Here is a 20,049-nt window from a genome sequence, read left to right as displayed (position 1 = left end):
AAGCTAAAGATCTAGGCTTCGATCCTGGGACAAGTAGGACCGAGGCTCTTAACTGAGATATGGACGTGAACCCTGCTGTCTGGCCTCATTCTCCTCCGCCCGGGGCTCTTCCTACTGGACTGACCTTACGCCTCTCACAGCCACCAAATGCCAGCCCTCCCACCGACAGACCACGAGTGCTCGCTTGGCTCCCAAATCTCTCTTCTAAGTCTTTTGTGACTGTTGGCCACACGTGAACTTTGTTTTATTTATTTTTATAGATTTATCAGGTGACATTGGTCAATAAGGTTATACAGGTTTCAAGAGTACAATTCTATAACACATCCCCTGATACTGTAGCCTGTGCTCACCATTCAAAGTCAAGTCTATTTCCCCTCACCCTCCTTCCCCTCTGATAATCACCATACTGGTGTCTGTGTCTGTAAGTTTTCTTTTTATTGATATTAGAGAGGAAGGGAGAGGGAGGGAGAAATAGAAACATCTATGATGAGAGAGAATCACTGGTCAGCTGCCTCCTGCTGCCCCCTACTGGGGATAGAGCCTTCAACCTGGGTATGTGCCCTTGAACAGAATCGAACCCGGGACTCTTCAGTCTGTAGGTCAATGCTCTATCTACTGAACCAAACCAGCTAGGACATGTAAAAAAAATTTTTTTTTCTTAATCCCTTCACTTTTTCCCCCAACTCTCCAATCCCTCTCCCCTATGAGTCTGTTTCTATTTTGTTTATTTATTTTGTTCATTAGATTCTACTCATTACCTTTAAATCATATTAGAATTTGGCTATGGTTTCTGTCAAAAAACAAAACCAAACCAAACACCCACCCACTCTCTTACAAAAAAGGAAGCACCTAAAATGAAGTAAGACACTTAAGACTAGCATTCTTTCCTCCCTCCCAGGAAATTACGTTAATTTTTAACTCCAGGGCACAGAGAAAAGTGGAAGCAAAACGTGTTTTTATTGAAGTAAAACCACCCGAGTTCCCGGTGTGCAGCGGTGAGTGGCAGCACCCGCCGGCTGGAGGAACAGACCCGCAGGGGGGCCCCGAAGGTGTGGCTGCCGGGGCTGTTTCCTGGGCCCGGAGACCATCCTCATCCTCAGGGCCCGGCTCACAAGCTCCTCTGGCGCCCTCGCCAGGCAGGGTTCAAGGTCCCCGCACCCTGCTCCTCCCAGGGGTAGGACGCTCACATGGGGGCCAGGTGCTCGGCCTCCCTCAGGACTGGGAGCTCCTTTAGGGCAGGGGGTGGCGCATTTCTCTTCACACCAACCAGACAGGCCATCGGGTTCACCTAAGTGAATCCTGGGGGTTCAGCAGTCGGAGCTGGGACTTGAGCTTTGCAGGTGGCAGCAGCCAAGCTAAGCGGTGCTTTTGAACACTGAAATCCGTCCACTACACATCACAACCACCCCTCCCCCGGTGCGGGCTGCCGCCAAAAGCTCCCCGCGAGCCGCCCCGCCCCTGTTCCTGAACGCTGGGCCTCAGTGAGGGATGGAGGGGACGCTCTTCCTACCTTCAGCCTCCACAAAGGATACGGCGAGTCCGTGTCACGGTTGAAAAACCTCGTTGTCTTTGTCCCCGCGCTTAATAAATATTCAGCTGGCAAACCCTGTGTTTGTGAAATATACCGAATCTGCAAGAAAAGAGGAGAACGAGGTCAGGGAGCTTCCTGTCACCTTGCATGTGGTATATTAATGGCTCTAGTGCCTTTGAGAAAAAGACAATGTTACAGGGAAAGAAAGAAGTGAAAAATGAAAAAGGGGACAGAAAGAAGAATAAAGGGAGAAGAGCAAGGCTGAGGGAAGCAGGATCGGGGAGACGACATGAACCCCATCGCCCGCCCGCGTGTCCTGTTCTCAGGAACACAGGAGCGACCGTCCGGAACACCGGTGCGGCCGGACCCACCTGGTCGTACTCGGAGGCGCCTGGGTAGAGCGGCCAGCCCAGGAACAGCTCGGCGATGACGCAGCCCAGGGACCACATGTCGATCGCCTCACAGAACGGTAAGCCGAGGATGATCTCAGGGGCCCTAGGAGAGCAGAGAGGAAGGAAGCGTTAGCCGTTGAGGAATGCGGGAGTGAATTTGACACGAACTCCACATAAACCCTCTCTGTGAACCTCAGGGCCGTGGTTCCCACACCGGGTGGCAGTGACCCTCCCATCTCAGCTCAGTCCTCCAGGGAGCATGGGGCCCGGTCCTGGCTGCTCGGTGGCTCCAGAACAGACCCAGAGGGACCAACACTGCTGGCTCCATCCCCATCACACTCCCACCAGAGGAACCAGAGCCCTTTAGAGGCACCCAGGAGCCAAAACCGGTTTGGCTCAGTGGATAGAGCATGGGCCTGCGAACTCAAGGGTCTCAGGTTCGTTCCGGTCAAGGGCATGTACCTTAGTTGCGGGCACATCCCCAGTAGGGTGTGTGCAAGAGGCAGCTGATCAATGTCTCTCTCTCATCAATGTTTCTAACTCTCTATCCCTCTCTTCTTCCTCTCTGTAAAAAAATCAATGAAATATATTTAAAAAAAAAATAGAGGCACCCAGGAGCTTTCCTTTGTAAGAAAACTCAGGCAACCCATGTCTACAGAACGCCCAGCTTTTGCAAAAGAATTCTGAAATACAGGCATTCTATTTTCAATAACATACCATATACACAAGAGGCCTCCCCCAGAACACAGGGATACACTATAATATCCGTCCATGTCAACAACCCCTTTCTTAGGAGTTGGTATCCCACTTTCCCAAGGAAGCACTGTTTTTCATTAGCTTCTAAAAAGTTAGCCTCCTAAAAAGTCCGCCAGCCTGGCTGGGCAGCTCAGTGGGCTAGAGGGTTGTCCTGATACGACAAGGTTGCAGGTTGGATCCCTGGTCAGGGCACATACAACGATGTACCAACGAATGCATAAGTAAGTGGAATGACAAATAGATGATTCTCTCTCAAATCGATCAATACAAGTTTTTAAAAAGTCCTCTAATATTGCAATTGCAGAGCCATGTTCATGATTACGCAGTCTGATGTCAGTCAGAAGCCCGCTCTGACCCGCTGCTGCGAGGAGCACGCTGTGCTTCCGGAGGAGAGCACCGGAGCTCAGAGAGCACCTCACACAGAGGCAGTCCCCGAACCAGGGAGCACAGTGCCTCTTCTTTTCTCAGAACCTGCAAAGATCAGGTAGGGGTCCGTTTAGGAGAAAAGCAAGTTCAAAGCATGAGATGTGAACGCAGCTTGTGTTTCTAAGAGGTGGCTCAAGGCACTCCGCTGCTCATGACCCACATTAGCCCAACTCCCGTTTCCTCCAGAAAGTTCCCGCTTGATGAAGCGATGAAGACGGTGCTGCTCTCCTGCGCTTCCGGCAGCGGGAGTGGGCGGGGGGCTGGGAGGAAGGGCGTGAGCGAAGCCTCCCCTCGCCTTGCCATTGGGAGCCGACTGTCCCCTCTCACACAGCACCCCCCCCCCCCATCTTGCTCCTATAAATTCGCCCTCATTGCTCATCCTTTTCATCCAGAGGACAGTGCTGGACCACCAAAACCAAAACCAGAGTGTCTTATTACAAAGTCTGTATGTTCACACGGCCCAGTAAAAAGGAGTTTCTGTGCTGGGCGCCGGTAGAGCCGCAGTCCCCGTCTGGGCTGCGAGACGTGCTTTTCCCACAGTGCAAGGCTGTCTCCCCAGGAGGGAGTTACTGTAGAGGCGGGTAGCTGCCTCGGGGCTACTTAATGGTCCTGTCCTGTCCTGTCCCTGTCCCCTCCCTGCCGGGCATCTTCTGCCAGCTCCTGGCCCCTCTCTAGTCCTGGCCCCCTGCAGTCCTGGTTGTGACCATTAGTGTGACCATGGGAGGCCGCTCCTGTCCTCTGGCACTGACGCCCTGAGGAGCCTGGGATGGTTTTAAGTCACTGCTGGCCTGTCCTGTGTCACGGGCCTTCGACCCCACATCGGCCTAGGCCACTGTGTCCAGCATGCCCACGCACACCGGGGCTCCCGAGCCACCTGGCCACGGCGTGCCACTGGTGGGATTGCTGTAGTTAATCCCAGCTAGCCTCCAGCCATGCAGTTTCTTTAGAGATGGTTTTAAAAACCCACACCCCTCAGAAAAGAAGCAATCTCTTAAAAGGACATTAGAGGGAAGAATGCACGCCTGACGACGGGTGTCTGCCTCGCGGTTGCGGAGTCAGGAGTGCTTGCCTGCTCCCCTCACACGCGGGCCCAGGCGCCTTCCTGGGGGAAGAGTCCTGGTGTGGGCTCTGAGGAGCCTCCTCTGCAGGCTGCTGACTCCAGATCACGCATCTCTGGCCCTGCGCCCTATTCCTGTCACCTGTGCCTTTGCCCCCGGCGGCCAGACACTCTGGTCTCCAGGTGGGTCTGGAGAACAGGCTGGTCTGGTTTCAAGGGGCATCTGGACGTGACCATGGGGCTGCTCTCCCTAGGAGGTCAATCCACTGTCCTCAGGCCCCCGTTTCCAGCTTCTGTTCCCTGCGGACGTGCCAGGCAGAACCTAACAGATGAGCCTGCCTCGCAAAGGGCACCTCAGAGACGTTCTCTGGCGAGAACAGCAGACAAGGTTTTTGTCAGCTGACGTCCACGAGCAGCGCCTGCGAAAACCACTGCCAGTCCTTTTCCCGTCAGAAAACGAAGGGGCAGCGTTCGTGGTGCCATGCTGCACACAGGGTCTTTTTCTTGCCTTGACCATAATGAATGAGCGCCAGGCCAGACGGTTGGGAGAGGAGAGAAACAGAGGGCACAGGCCTAACCCTGAAGGGCCCCGATGCTGGGAGGCAATGCGGGAACACACACACACACACACACACACACACACACACACACACGTGATAATGAAAACTGAATACAAAACACACACAATGCGAAGATGGAGCTAATTCAAGCTCACAACCGTGCTCTAGCATCGCCCTTTGAGAAAAAATAAAGCACAAACGCAAGAACAAAATACACCAAAACCAAAACAAAGCCTTCCTTAATCCTTTCTTCTCCCAGCAGCTGCTGCCCTACTTCTCTGTTCTCCCTCCAAAGCCCGATCTCCGAGAGTGACCTGCCTTTTCCGCGGCTCTGCCCCCCACCGTCTTCTCACCTCCTCCACTGGCCCCGCCCTCTGCCCCGCTCCTGAGCTGCGCTGGCCAAGGTCAGCAGTGACCGCGCTGCCACTGCCATCGGCCAGCTTCCCAGCCCTGTGACCCGAGAGCGGAGTTTCGTTCCCAGAGTCCGCCATTCTCTCCACATCCATCCTGTCTCTCTGTGGGTGGCTTGTCCATATTCTTTGCTGACTTGCTTCTATCTGACTGCTACAAGATGGCAAACTCCTAGGGCCCTTTCTTTTCTCTTTTCATCCTGGCTCCAGAGATTGTCATGGGTTAAATGGTGTGTCTCTCCCCCCCCCGCCCCCCCCCCCCAAAAAAAAAAGACATGTTAAAATCCTCAGAACATGACCTTATTTTGGGAATGGGGTTACTGAAGATGTAATTAGTAAGAGGATGTCATACTGGAGTAGGGTGGGCCCCTAGTCCAATATAACTGGTGCCCCATAAGATGCAGGAAATCTGGGTGTAGGCACAGAGGGAAGACAGTCATGGGAAGGCGGACGCAGAGACAGGAGTCATGCTGTCAAAGTCAAGGGATATCTGGAGCCATCAGAAGCTGGAAAAGGCAAGGAAGGATCCTGCCTACAGGCCCCAGGGGGAAGATGTCCCAGCCACCACCTTGGTTTTGGACTTCTCACCTCCAGAAAATAAACACCTGTTGCTCTAAGTCAGTGGTTGGCAAACTCATTAGTCAACAGAGTCAAGTATTAACAGTACAACGTTATTGATTGAAATTTCTTTTGAGAGCCCAAAACCGACTTCTGCGCATGGGCCACAAAGTTGCAATCGCACTGTACATGTGCGCCCGCACGTGGTGTTTTTGTGGAAGAGCCACACTCAAGGGGCTCAAGAGCCGCATGTGGCTGGTGAGCCTCAGTTTTCCGACCACTGCTCTAAGTCATGCATTTGGTGGAACAATTTCCATGGCCCTAGGAAACAGGTATAGTAATCGTACACACACCCACAGGTTTAATTTCCATTTTTGTGTGTATTTTTTTAATTAAAAATATTTTTATTGATTTCAGAGAGGAAGAAGAGGGAGAAAGAGATAGACACATCCATGATCAGAGAGAACAATTGATCGGCTGCCTCCTGCACACCCCCAATTGGGGACAGAGCCTGCAACCCGGGCGTGTGCCCTTGACTGGAACTGAACCTGGGACACTTCGGTCCCCAGACTGATGCTCCATCCACTGAGCCAAACCAGCGAGGGCATAGATTCCATTTGTGTTCCCAAAAGTCTGTCTCCAACCTGGACCTTTCTCAGCTCCAGATTTATGGTCTGATGGCCTGACATCTCCACGGGAACATCTCACCATCCACTCAGACTTCGTGTGTGTAAGGGAGAACTCTGACCCTCAACATACCTCGGCCTCGGCCTCCTGTTCACTAACTGCCATCACCACCCTCACCATCAGGAGGATGGTCTCTGATTCCTCTCTCCCTCTCCTTTTCCCCTCCCCCTCCCCCCACCCCCAATCCATCAGAAAGCCCAGCTCCGAAGTCCATCTTGAATTGGCCCGTGGCACCCACCTCTGCTGCCACCACTCTGGCCCGGCCACCCCGTCTCCCCTGGAGCTTCCTACCTGGTGTTTCCTTCCTCCAGTCCTCTCTCTATGCAGCTGCCAGAGCGAACACGCCCTCCTTCCTTGGCTGTAAGCCCTTCACAGGGTCCCGATTCAGAAGGAAACCTAACCCCCCCCCCCCATGGCCCCCTGGGACCGCCGTGATGGGGACCCTCCCGGCTCTCTGCTGTCGTTTTGATTCACTCTCCTAGTTCAAAGAGCTCCAGTCCAGCGTGTTTCCGTTCAACCTCTCGAACACCTAAGCCTCTGCTGACCCAGAGACTTCTCGCATCGGTGCCGCTTCCGCCTCCCCTGCTCCCTCGCTGGCTCTCGGACGGCTGCCTCCTTCTCATCCTTCAAACCTCAGCCTGATTGTCCCCGCCACAGACGGGCCTCCCTCGGCACCAGTCGGTTTCCATCCACACCACCATAAACGTCACTGTCCGGCACTTCCCCCGTAACCTGCTTCCCCTCCGTCCCCTGCTAAGCCCACGAGGGCAGCACAGCGCCTGGCGTTTAGCAGCCACTCAGTCAACGAGGGCTCGCTGATTGAATGAGCCTGATTCAATGTAAGAAAGGCTCACCTCTGGGTTTCAGATGGAAGTTCCGAGGCAGTGCGAACAGAGGAGAGGGGAAGGGGTAGAGTAGGGGTGTTGAACTCAATCAGAGAAGGGGCCAAAATCTAAAATCCAGCCTAAATCGCGGGCCGAATGGTTTACTGAACAGTCATAAACTGACAATGTCATAAACTGACAGCGGAGTGCAGTGATGACAGCGCGGTGCGGGCCACATTGCAAGGCCTGGCGGACTGGATTTGGCCCGCGGACCTTGTGTTTGACACATGTGGGGTAGAGGGTCGTGAAGGGGTGGGAGCCTGGGCCCGAGGGGGCTGGGGTCGGCCTGAGGAAGAGCGGCTTCCATGCCGCCGACCCAGAGGCAGGCATGAGCGTGCAGCCCGCGCTCACCCCACCGGGGCGAGCACCGAGGTCAGAGCACGCCTCCCTGAGGGTGGCCCACAGGGAAGGAAGGCCCTTCTCTGTCTGCCCCCAGCAATCCCCGGGGGCTGAAGGCCGTTCTGCTGCGATCTGTCAGATGCCAAGTCCCCTGCTCTGCTGGTCCGTAAGGCTCTGAGCTCCTGGAAGTTCAAAGTCAAGTCTACAACCTGCCTCTTGTTCAGCGCATACGAAGCACATGCTGTTGCATGGTCCCTAAGGCGTATTTACTCTGCAGTGACGACGCACCATTCTTACCAATGGTTATTCCGAAGCCAGAATTGGTTCAAGCTCTACTCATTCACTCATGTATTCAAATACCCCATCTCTGTTTCCTGAGCATCTACGATTGAAAATGAAACCAGACCCTAAGGTGTGCTCAGGAGTTCACTATCTAGTTGGAGGCAACAGGTGCCAACAGCGAACATACAAGATGCCAAGTGTGTGCCCAGCACATGAAGGAGGGACTAAGGGAGCGGGAGAGACAAAGCAGGGAGGGCTTCTAGGAGAAGACGTTCTGAGCTGAGTCTTGGGGAGCGGCCATGTGGGGGTGGCCTGTAGGCACAGGGCAAGATGAGTGCATGCCCCCCCCCCCCCCATCTCTGCTGACCCCCAGCGCCTGGCACAGAGCCTGGGGCAGGTAGGTAGGTACTCACTCCACATTTGTAGAAAAAATGAATCTTTCCGTTTCAACCCCGAAGCTGGCCCCATCTCCTTGGCAACACCTCCTAGGACAAGAGGCAGGTTACTTGGCCTCTCTGTTTCAAAGTTCGCTGCTTTAGGAAAACAGTCACATTCTGGCTTCTCCCGCGGGGCTGGTTCTGTTCCTGGTTCGGTTCCGCAGCAGGAGGGACCGCTGGCCTGGGAAACGGCCTGCCCACCAGGCTCAGGATCCATCGCCCAGGCTGTCAATGACCCACCCTCCATCCACCGCCCCAGAGCCATCTTACAGTTCCCTCACTGCGGTCCAGGACATCAAAAATGCTTTAAACACGCATCAAGTATCAGACAAGATTTGCAGCTAAGATAAGGTGACCAGACGCCCCGATTTTTAACAATTTGTCCCGCGTCCCGCGGTGTTTTAAAAAAGTCCCGATTTTTTAAAAATCGGGACTTTTTTAAAACACCGCGGGACGCGGGACAAATTGTTAAAAATCAAGACTGTCCTGCCAAAAGCAGGACATCTGGTCACCTTAAGCTAAGAGAGAGAGAGGGACTGACAATAAGCAGTCGCCATTTCCGACACATTAACGACGGAAGCTTTGATATTTTGCTCTGCTAGCTCTCCTGATGGTGCGTGTAGCTGACAGGGCATTCCCAGATCACGTCCTCGCCATGGGACCCTGTGGGGCAGCGACCCCGACGGGAGGGGAGACCACAAAGCTGAGTGGGAACACACACTGCAGAGCCCAGGGTCACCGGGGGACTCCAGCACTCTCACCTTCCAGCTGTCCACCTGCTCCCCGAGGCCGGGATGAGGATGAAATTACAGAGTGCGCAGGAAGCTCCTAGCCCAGGGCCCGGCCCGGAGCAGGCTATCAACACATATTAAATCACTTATCTTCAACAGCTCTAACCCACGTCACAATTATATAAAGAGCATCGTTAAAAAAAAAATCCTCACCCCAGAATTTTTTTTTTTTCCTTTCTGTTAATCCTTACTCGAGGATATTTTTCCATTGATTTTTTAGAGGGAGTGGAAGGGAGGGAGGGAGAAGGGGGAGAGAGAGAGAGAGGAGAGAGAGAGAGGAGAGAGATAAACATCGATGTGAGAGAGATACATGGGTTGGTTGCCTCCTGCACGCACCCCAACTGGGGCAGGAATCAAACCTGCAACCCAAGTACTGGCCCTTGACTGGGAATTAAACCCAAGGCCCTTCAGTGCAAGGGCTGACAATCTGAGCAACACCAGCCACGGCCGGAGGATTTTTTCCCATTGATTTTTAGAGAAAGTGGAAGGGAGGAGGTGGGAAGAGCAAGAGAGAAAGAAAGAGAGAGACATCGATGGGCTGCTTTCCCGAATGCATCCCGACCAGGGCTGGGGATCACACCTCAACTGAGGTGCCCTTGGCCAGGAATAGAACCTGTGACTCTAACCACTGAGCCACACCGGCCGGGCAAGAGCATCATATTTAAAGTCTGTTTTCCTCTATATATGTTGAAACACTAGGACACCTCTGTTTAAATATAATAAAGCAAACACATTAAACACTTTCTATTTCAATTATTTATATAAGAAGGTATGGAGATTCATAACCAACCTCCAAGCACCCAGTACCTACTACCCAGCTTTAGAAAGAGAGCCCCCTGTCCACAGCCCCCTTGCCCCCTGGCACAGGCAAGTGCGGCCCTGACTCGGCATTCCCCCTCATTCTCCGCTCCCTGCCAAGTCGGAGGCCAGAGCCGCTGTCCTGATCATCGCGCCCCATGCTAATAAAACCAGGCGCCCAGCACCCCCGGCCTGGGCAATCAGCCTGCAACACCAATCAGAGCGCAGGAAGGGCTGCATTTCTGGGAAAATGTTACTCAATTCCTCCGACTTTTTATTTCACCATCTCCGAGATGTGATTATGAATCTTGCTTTTTTTCTTGTCTCTACGGCAGTTTATGAAGATGAATTATGGTGGGTAGAATTATAAAGCAGTTTGAACTCCGTGGAAGCGAGGCACTCGATGAGCCCGTGGTATTTTATAATCACCGATACTATAAGGTGTGCTCGCATCGAACTGCGTGGGAAAGCCGTTCCCACTAACACAGGTATAATAGATTGGAAGGAAACTCGGTGTGGCTGGGGCAGAAGCAATTGAAATGTAAACTGTGTTTCAGACGGCTTGTTAAATCTTATGTTTGGTTCCGCTGGGGGCGGGGAAAGAAAAGCAGATCTGGAAATGCCGGCAGGCGTTTTCGCCCCCGTAATAAGCTGAAGATGGCCTGTGGTGGAGAGAGGGCTGTGGCTGAGGACCCAGGCTCTGGTGTCAAAGGAGAGCCAGGAAAGACACTCAACTCGGGCCGCGGGTAGTTCCAGCGTGAGGTCACACACGCAGCAAAGTCGCCGGGATGTTCCAGAAGCTCTACCCCAGGCCACTGCGGATGACCGTAACGCTGTGCGGGTGAGGCCACTCAAGACCCTCCCCGGGAATTCTGCTGTAACTGCGTGTCTCTAGCTAGCACCAATAGAAATCCTCAGAATACCAGGAAGGCTGGCCTGGATGCTGACATCATTCTCAAGCCGCCCCTGGACCATCTCCCAGAGGAAGCTGGCTTCCTCCGTTCATCGGACCATCTGCGGAGTGGCAGGCGCTTTTTGATTTATATTTGCAATGAACATCTTGGCTCCCAACAAGACTTTCCTGGTATATATGTTTGGATTTATAAATATGTTTAATATAATTTTATGTAGCCACCCCGTGCTGATTCCCGGTTCCAGCACTGCTTCAACTCTGCGAAGTGCGGTGTCAAAAATCTAACTTTCTTATTTATATAAGGAAAAAAGGTTGGATTTAGAATCTGCCTAGAATCTCCAAAGGCTTCTAATGATGTTGGTGTAAACTGGAAAACAGGTCTAAGATATCCAGAGCATATTCTGATGTTTGTCAGTAAGTTCCTAGTAAACCCTTAAAGAGAAATGTCGTAGGAGGAACCAGCCTGGACTCCACAACGGGCCATTTCAAAGATGCTCACCCTGTCCTACCCCCGCCGAGTGCAGCGCCTACTTGGCCTGTCCCCAGCCCGGTGGCTCTGTGTCTCCCAGTCTGGTCCCCGGTGCCTTTACCACGCGGCCCAGGGTTGCAGGACAAAGTCTGGTCTTGCTTCCCAACACCCCACAGGACGGCAGTATCACCAGGTTTTATGCTCATCGTTTTTGCCAAAGTACATGCTCAATAAATGACTGTGAAAGCCCCGTCAGCAAGGGAAACGGAATCACGGTTTTCTGCCTGTATCTATGTACAGTGATTCCTTTTTTTTTTTTTTTTTTAACATATTTTTATTGATTTCAGAGAGGAAGGGAGAGGGAGAGAGATAGAAACATCAATGATGAGAGAGAATCATTGATCAGCTCCCTCCTGCACACCCCCTACTGGGATCGAGCCCACAAGCTGGACATGTGCTCTTCACCAGAATCCAGCTGGGGATCCTTCAATTCACAGGCTGACACTCTCTATCCACTGAGCCAAACCGGCTAGGGCCAGCAATACTTTTTACACATACACTGCTCCCAGTTTTTTTTTTTTTTTTTTTTTAATATTTTATTGATTTTTTTACAGAGAGGAAGGGAGAGAGATAGAGAGTTAGAAACATCGATGAGAGTCATTGATCAGCTGCCTCCTGCACGCCCCCCACTGGGGATGTGCCTGCAACCAAGGTCCATGCCCTTGACCGGACTCGAACCCGGGACCCCTCAGTCCGCAGGCTGACGCTCTATCCACTGAGCCAAACCGGTTTCGGCTACTCCCAGTTCTTTAAAAAAAAATTTTTAATCTTTATTTTTTATTGTGAAAGATAGCACACACACAAATAAGTGCACAAAGCAAAAACACATTCTAGCCAAAACCGTTTTGGCTCAATGGATAGAGCATCAGCCTTCGGACTGAAAGGTCCTGGGTTCGATTCTGGTCAAGGGCATGTACCTTGGTTGCGGGCATATATCCCTAGTAGGGGCTGTGCAAGAGGCAGCTGATCGATGATTCTCTCTCATCGATGTTTCTAACTTTCTATCCCTCTCCCATCCTCTCTGTAAAAATCAATAAAATATATTAAAAAAAACACACACAAAAAAAACCAAAAACAAACCACCCCTCACACATTCCAGTCCATTCACTTCAGAAAACAATGACCAGAAGGTGAAGAAACAGAATAGGGTGGGCATCGCAAAGCCCCTCCCACCTTCCCGCCCTCCCCTACCCCTCTCCCTCCAGCACGCGGTGGTGACTGCGCCTGCACCTGTGCGTGTGCACATGGGTGACGGGGACCCCTGGGGACCCCCCTCCCGCTGGGCCCGGCCGCTCTGCCCGTTGGGGGCCCCTGAGCACATGGGCCCGATGGGACCCCCAGCTGAAATGGGCTCACACAGGCCTGGAGCTGGAACACGACCGGCTGGCTGGCGGCAGGAGACAGAGCCTCACACATCCTTCCAGTTCCTCTGGCTGGCTCTTCCTTCCGCTGTGTTGTTATTCTGTTGTCTGCAACGGAGGGTTGAAACTGTGCATCTAGAACTGCCCCGGGAAGCCTGCCGCTGCCAGGAGGGCCTGACCGAGCCTCGCTGTCACCTCTCAGCTCCCCGAGCCCAGCCCACTCCTCTTCTCTCTGCACCGGGAGGGAGTTTGGTATGTTCAGGGCCATGACGTGCCACCTACCCGCGGAGTGAGCGCGAGAGGAAAGGCCGGGAAAAGGCTGGCCTCTTTCACGCGAATCAATGAACTCAGCGCGCTCCCTCGATCCCACACAGAAGCACCCTAAGGAGGTGACATCACTTACTTATAAGCAACCTGTTGATGGTAATGCAAAGCTTCCCATTGGTGAACGCTTAGCTTGGACATGTAGGTCTGCAGCGAGTACTCAAAAGCGTTTGTTGGTGAATGAATGAGCCTGTCGCTCGGACAAGGCTCCTCCTCAGGGCACCTCCTTTCCCCACGGCCCGCCTCCTGGTGTGGCTGAGGGCGAGCTCAGGAGGCACCCACTCTCCATGGCTGATGGCCTGGGACTGAAGATGGGGATCTGCTTACACATTTGGTGTCACCGACGGGAGACATACAGTTAAGAGAGCAGAAGCCAGAAACCCGAGCTACGAGAGAGGACCCAGGGAGTAAAGACCCGAACACGGAGGAAGGCGAATTTCCAGCAGCCACCGGGACACTCCGAGGCCGCAGAGGCCCCCTCCCTGTGCTGTGCTGCTGATGGAGAGCTCCTGAGAAAGGAGGCCTGAAGCTCGCTGATACGCTGCCGAAGCCAGTTTTCACATAAAGCCCGGAGCCGTCCTGGCGAGGCCGGCTCTGACCCAGCAGGCAAGTGTGGGGGTGATAGGAGCCGGGTGGGTGAGGCTGGCCTTGTGCTGTGGAAGTGCCCACAGCCTTCCTTTTCCAGCTCAGACCTGCAGGAGAGGACAGAGGACTGTCCTTTGCCCAGTTCTACGGCAGGACTGAGCCATGGCCGCTAGGACCTGCCATGCCCAGGGCAAAGGAGGCAGCTCCCGGGTGGCTGGTGTTTGTTCCAGCACGACTTAGGAACGGAGAGTTTTGCCAAGCAAAATGGGCATACATTCCAGCTCTGCAGCCAAGGACAGCTTATTTAGGGAAAACCTTCCAACATTCAACTTTTCCTAAAGGGGCTGGAAAAACAACAAAACCCAGGTTTGCTGCCTTGATTTTGGGTCCCGGAGGGAAAATTCAGCTGGCTCTTCACAGTGCCCACTAGGGGGCGCTGACGCGCAGCCCACACGCTCTGAAAGGCCGCTGAGCCTCCCTCCAGGGGACACAGGGTGGGCCCCACGGGGTCAGCCCCGCGCTGGGCGAGGAACCCACACAAACTGCGCCGCGGAGCCGGGGTGTTTGTCAGTAGAAGGGGCGCCAGCTGTCCTCAGACGAAGACTCCACCGCCCCCTCGCCCCATAATCTGCTTTTCTCATCCTAACAATGAGGCCTCTTCATGCTCCAGCAGCTGGGACTCGCGCACATGCCTTTGGAATGGAGCAGCCCTGAGCAAGAGATGAAAAGTTCATTCTGTTCTCTGGTGCACCGAACACTACTCTAGCCAATGAGCTGACCGAGCTGTCAGCTGGCACCCAAGAGGTAAAGTAAAGAGAGAGAGAGAGAGAGAGAGAGAGAGAGAGAGAGAGAGAGAGAGAGAGAGAGAGAGGAAGGAGAGACTCACTTGGTGGGAGCAGAGAGGGGGGCTGAGAGTCTGGACGAGGCCCCTGGGTGCCCCGGGCGCCCCCCACCCTCCACCAGCTGCCCTCTGTGGGAAGTGCCTCTCCGGTGGTTGTCCCAGGCCTTCGATGTGCTCACCTCGAACCTTGCCCCTCCCAGAGCCCTTCCCTGACTCAGGCTCCCTGTTACTCTGTTTCTGCAACTCATCTACGGGCGATTCCGCTCTGCCCCTCATCCTTGCGCTGACAGTTATCACTTTAAAAGATGAGGATGAGCCGGGACCGGTTTGGCTCAGTGGATAGAGCGTCGGCTTGGGGACTGAAGGGCCCTGGGTTCGATTCCGGTCAGGGGCATGTGCCTTGGTTGTGGGCATATCCCCAGCGGGGGGTGTGCAAGAGGCAGCTGATCGATGACTCTCTCTCATTGATGTTTCTAACTCTCCATTTCTCTCCCTTCCTCTCTTTACAAAAATCAATAAAATATATTAAAAAAAAAAAAAAAAAAAAAAAAAAAAGATGAGGATGAGCTGTCGTCAGCTTCTCCCGGACTGGAGGCACCCCAAGGCGGCGGCCTGCGTGGGCCTCTCTGCACAGCGGGCAGCTCCGCAGACACTGGCCACGCTCCACCCGCGAGGCGGAGGGGGCTGTGGGCCCCGCTGTCTTCCTTCCACCAAGCACCTAGCTCAACACCCGGGTGGGCTCGGAACCGATTATCCAAGGAAGCAGTGGAAACGAATTTCTTTTCTGGTGGCTCATTTATGTATGTATGTATGCACATATCTATTTGTAAAGAAAGAGAAGGGGTAGGGCAGCAGGCTCTTTCTAGTTCTTCTCTGATAAGAGGGGTTTCCAGAAGGCATCTGAATAGAAACTGATAAAGCTCTATTTATTTTATTTTATCTTTTGTTAATCCTCACCAGAGGATTACCACCCCTCCTCCCCCAATAGATTTTTGTGAGAGTAGAAAAGAAGGGAGGGAAGGAGAAAGAGAAACATGATATGAGAGAGATACGTTGATTGGTTGCCTCTTGCACGTGCCAGGCTGGGGATCCTGCAGGCTGACGTTCTAACCACTGAGCACACCGGCCAGGGCAAGCTCTGTTTTTAATGGAAGAAACTTGACGTAGGAAGTTTGTCTCCTTAAAAAACGATGCATAGTTGAAACCGGTTTTGCTCAGTGGATAGAGCATCGCCTGCAGAATGAAGGGTCCCGGGTTCAATTTTAGTCAAGGGCATGTATCTTGGTTGCAGGCACATCCCCAGGAGAGGGTGTGCAGGAGGTAGCTGATGGATGTTTCTAACTGTCTATCGCTCTCCCTTCCTCGCTGTATAAAAATCAATAAAATATATATTTTTAAAAATGATGCGTGGCTGGAGTGGGTGAAAGACAAGAAACTATCTGGAGATGAAGAAAGAAATGAGTGGAGTGTGGAAGAGAGGAGGCAGGTAGGAAGACTTTAAAAAATTCAAGTATAGTCCGGCTGGCATGGCTCAGTGGTTGAGATTCGAACCTATGAAGCAGGAGGTCACAGTTTGATTCCCAGTCAGGGCACACGCCTGGGTTTCAGGCTCGATCCCTAGTAGGGAGCACGCAGGAGGCAGCCGATCCATGATTCTCTCTCATCATTGATGTTTCTGTCTCTCTCTCTCTCTCCTTTCCTCTCTGAAGTCAATAAAATATATTAAATTAAAAAAAAATTCAATGAGGTGGATGTTTGAAAGATGTGATGCCTGGTGCGAGGAGCTCAGTCTCTTTTCTGCCGGAGAATGCGAGTTTTGAGATGTCACTTAAAAGAGCCGCGCGGCTGCTGGTCAGGCTTGCCTCGCGGAGTGCCGGCTCCGGGACTCGGTCTGCGTGCACAGACCTGGGCTGGCCCCGCGTCCCCAGGTCAGAGCTCCTCGAGGAGGAAGAGGTGACACGTGCTTCCCAGGGAAGCGCTCAGCGGCCGGTGTGCGGCCCACGGTGCTCACCAGCTAACTGGGCCGGCGTGGACTGTCCCCTGCTTGCAAGGCTCTGACACACAACTGACGAGGTCCCTTTCCTGCAGCCTCAAAAAGGGGCTGCTTTCCAAGAAAGAAAACCGCCCTGAGGGACCCAAAGATCTCACTCTGGAGGCAGTGCTGAGGCCGGCTCTGCGCGATCCTGCCCGGGTCTGTCTCCATGCCTGCTTACATGGAGATCAACCTGGGGTCTCCGCTCCTCCAGCTTCAGTTCCCTGGCCTTCCAGGGGCTGAGACAACAGAGTGATCCTTCCAGCCATCACCAGGGCCTCGGGTTCAGGCCAGGAAACCAATGGGACGGAGGGCACCACATAGTATTTTGATTGCACAGAGGAGAAGGCTGATGAAAGACCTGGCTCACATTTCCCAGCCTTGTTATTCCGCCCCTGCCCCACCGGGGATTGCATCAATAGCTTAAATGTGAGCGAGCATCATTCCTGCGTGCACCGGAACGTCTGGTTAAAACGACGGTTCGGTAAGCCAGAGCCCAAGCCCGTCACTGGCTCTGTCACCCCTCCTCCCGAGCGGCCACGTCCCACAGGCTTCTCATGGCTACCGAGGACCATCCTCAGGACCGCCTCGCTGGGCCGGGGAGGGGAGGGAGGAGGGAGAGGGCGAAGTGGGGTTTTTTCTTTCCCCACGCATCCTGTGTTCGATATGGACAAATATTTGCGTAGCCTCTGCATTTCCCATTAACACTGGGATAAAGTAATTAGCAACCAGGTTTTTCTAGGGGAAGCAGCAAAGCTCAGGGGAGTGGGGATGGGGCGGGGGAGAAGCAAAACCCCGAACGGAAGAACAGAAAAGCGAAAAGCTGGCGTCTGAAGGTATTATTCAGAAACAATATGGGGAAAGGCAGACCTGCATTTCCTCTGTTCTTCTAAGGGGAAGTTCAGGCGGAGGTCAGAACGAGAACAATGCGGGGCCGTCGATCAGGCGGCCTCTAACCTGGAAAGGTTACTACTTACGCACTGCAGCCTCATTTCTCAATTCTGCAATCACCACCCCCCCTCCCGCAGACCGCACGCCACCTCGGCCTCATGAATTATACATTTCATTTCCACTCACCCACACCCGGCGCGCTGACCACCGCCCGGCGGCGGGGGCGGCGGGCGGGCGACGCGGGCCCCGCCCCCGGTGCACAGGCAATGCTCCACGTGGCTCTGCTTGTCTGACCTTCAGTTCCCAGTCTGAGGCTTTGTTTATCGAACAAATAAGAGCGGCTACCAGTGGAAATTTCCCTGAGGGAAATCACACGGGGGTACCTTCCTTCCCCTTAACATTTTCATTCCGGCGAAATCTGGTTACAGCGAGATCAAGAGTGATAGTGAAGGAAGCAAAGGCAACACTCAAGGGTGAGGGGTGTGTGTGTGTGAGTGAATGTGTGTATGCATGAGTGTGTGTGAGTGTGTGTGTATGTGTGTGTGTGTGTGTGTGTGTGTGAGTGAATGTGTGTATGCATGTATGAATGTGTGTGAGTGTGTGTATGTATGTGTGTGTATGTATGCATGTGTGTGAGTGTGAGTGTTGCTGTGTGTGTGTATGTATGTATGAGTGTGTGTGTGAGAGTGTGTGAGTGTTGCTGTGTTTGTATGTATGTATGAATGTGTGTGAGTGTGTGAGTGTGTGTTGCTGTGTGTGTGAGTGAATGTGTGTATGTATGTGTGTGTGAGAGTGTGTGTGTTGCTGTGTGTGTGTGTGAGTGAATGTGTGTATGTATGAATGTGTGTGTGTGTGAGTGTGTGAGTGTGTGTGTGTGAGAGTGTGTATGTGTGAGTGTGTGTGTGTGAGTGTGAGAGTGTGTGTGTGTGAGTGTGTGTGTCTATAAGCATCAGCAGTGCCCACTCTGGTGCTGTCTGAGTTGGGGTGGGGAGGCTGGAAAGTGGGACCAGAAATGGATACCACTGCAGGAACTGGAGCCACCCTCTCCCTGACGCCTGGTCACCTGGCCAGAGGGCCCCGGGAATCTCTGGGGGCTGTCTTCACACGTGCTAGGAATATATCAGAGGGGTATACTAATATATATCGGGCAGCTGAGTTGGTTAGTGCCATCCTGATACACTAAGATTGTGGGTTCGATCCCTGGTCAGGGCACATATAAGGCTCAACCAATGACTGCATAAATAAGTGGAACAGCAAAGCCATGTTTTTCTCTCTCTCAAATCAATTAAATTATATATATCTCAAAGGGGTCACTCCTCTTTGTCCACAATGCTATTCCTTGGAATTTTTCTTTGAAATCTTTTTAAAAAAAACATTTGGTTTAGAGGAGAAGTGTCATCTTGTGAGAACAAGGAGCGCCCAGGAAGTAGGCAGAGGTAAGCAGTGATGGAAAGATTCCCCGAAAAGCAGATGGTGCATTCTACGAGATGATACAGGTAAAACCGTTCAATTTACTTAAAAAAATGATTTAGACCCGTTTAGGGAAGACAGTGAGAGATGGCCTATCACCATGGGATATTTAATTCCTGAACTGAGCTCAAGAACACAACAGTCCACAGCATTCCTGTTAGGTACGAATCACTATGACATAGATGTTATTCCCTTGAGGTTTGTTTTGAAAACTCCTCTCCGTGTTGGATCACTTGTTTAAACAGGATTGACTGAGGGTCTGCTGTGAGCACAGCAGCCCCCATACGGTCCCCTCCCACACCCACTGGGGCAAACCTGGGTAACCAAGAGGACACTGCAGAAATGACTCCTGAGGCTAGGAGACGCTGGGCCTGGGTCCCGCTCTCTCCTGGATCCCTCGCTCAGAGAAGCCAGCACCCCTGTGGGGAGGACACGCAGGCAGTCCTGTGACATGGGACAGAGGACTCCTGCTAAGCCCAACGCCAGCTAGCCGCCATGGGAGCAGGTCACCTGGGGAGACCTCCAGGCCGGCAGGTCCTGGGACGATGAGGCTCGCTCGGAGGGCCCGTGAGCGGAAGTGTCCAGTGGAGTTGCTCCCAAGCTCCCAGTCCACAGAAACTGCGGGTGATACCGGCTCGTTGTGTTTTAAGCCAGGAGTTTTCAGGCCATTTGTTATGCAGCGACACAGAACTAATCCCCATATGTGGGCATATCTCTAAGAGAGGAGGGATCGTGCAAAAGATGTTGAAGACTCGTTCTTTCGACAAATCTTAGTCAAGCCCTGCCTGGTACCCTGCACGCCATCTGGTCCCTTCCCTGAGGGACAGACACTTTGGACGGGATTCAACCACAGGCCCCCTGGAAAAGGTAGGGGCCACCACGAAAACGATGCCTGAGGGGGCTTTCAAACATCCAAAGGCAGGAAGGCCTGCGGGGAAGGAACAGAAGGTGCAAACTGTATCCCACAGGAAGCACCCAACACAGAGACATAAACTGGCCTGCAGAGAGTTTAAGAATCTTTTAAATGACTTATTAACATGAGAAATCAGGCGATGTTTCCTAAAAGTCTGCATTTCCAGCTTCTCTTGAAAATAGAAAGCTCTGGCAATTACACGTTTATTCCTGGTAACGATTAACTCAGGCCGAGCCCCTGTCCCCCCTAACCCCCCCAACGGCGCACCTGGCGCCACCTGCC

General features: G+C 53.0%; 1 protein-coding gene across 3 annotated transcripts in view; it reads right to left on the bottom strand.

Annotated features, from left to right (window-relative positions):
• The window catches only part of HIPK2 (homeodomain interacting protein kinase 2), a 174,028-nt gene that overhangs the window by 42,087 nt on the left and 111,892 nt on the right, over positions 1–20,049 (bottom strand). For all 3 annotated transcript variants that reach the window (XR_014796121.1, XM_084896732.1, XM_084896733.1), the window contains exons 3-4: positions 1,903–2,026; positions 1,511–1,630 (exon numbers count right to left, since the gene is read on the bottom strand). Coding sequence is in view for 2 of the 3 variants with exons in the window: in XM_084896732.1 (XP_084752858.1) it covers positions 1,511–1,630; positions 1,903–2,026 (244 nt within the window). In the remaining variant the exon portion in view is untranslated. The remainder of the gene's footprint in view (positions 1–1,510; positions 1,631–1,902; positions 2,027–20,049) is intronic.

This window comes from Pipistrellus hanaki, assembly GCF_964339955.1.
Source record: "Pipistrellus hanaki genome assembly, chromosome: 10".
Classification (NCBI taxonomy): Eukaryota; Metazoa; Chordata; class Mammalia; order Chiroptera; family Vespertilionidae; genus Pipistrellus; species Pipistrellus hanaki.
Note: the sequence above shows the minus strand (reverse complement) of the source record. Positions and strands in the feature narration are given on the sequence as shown.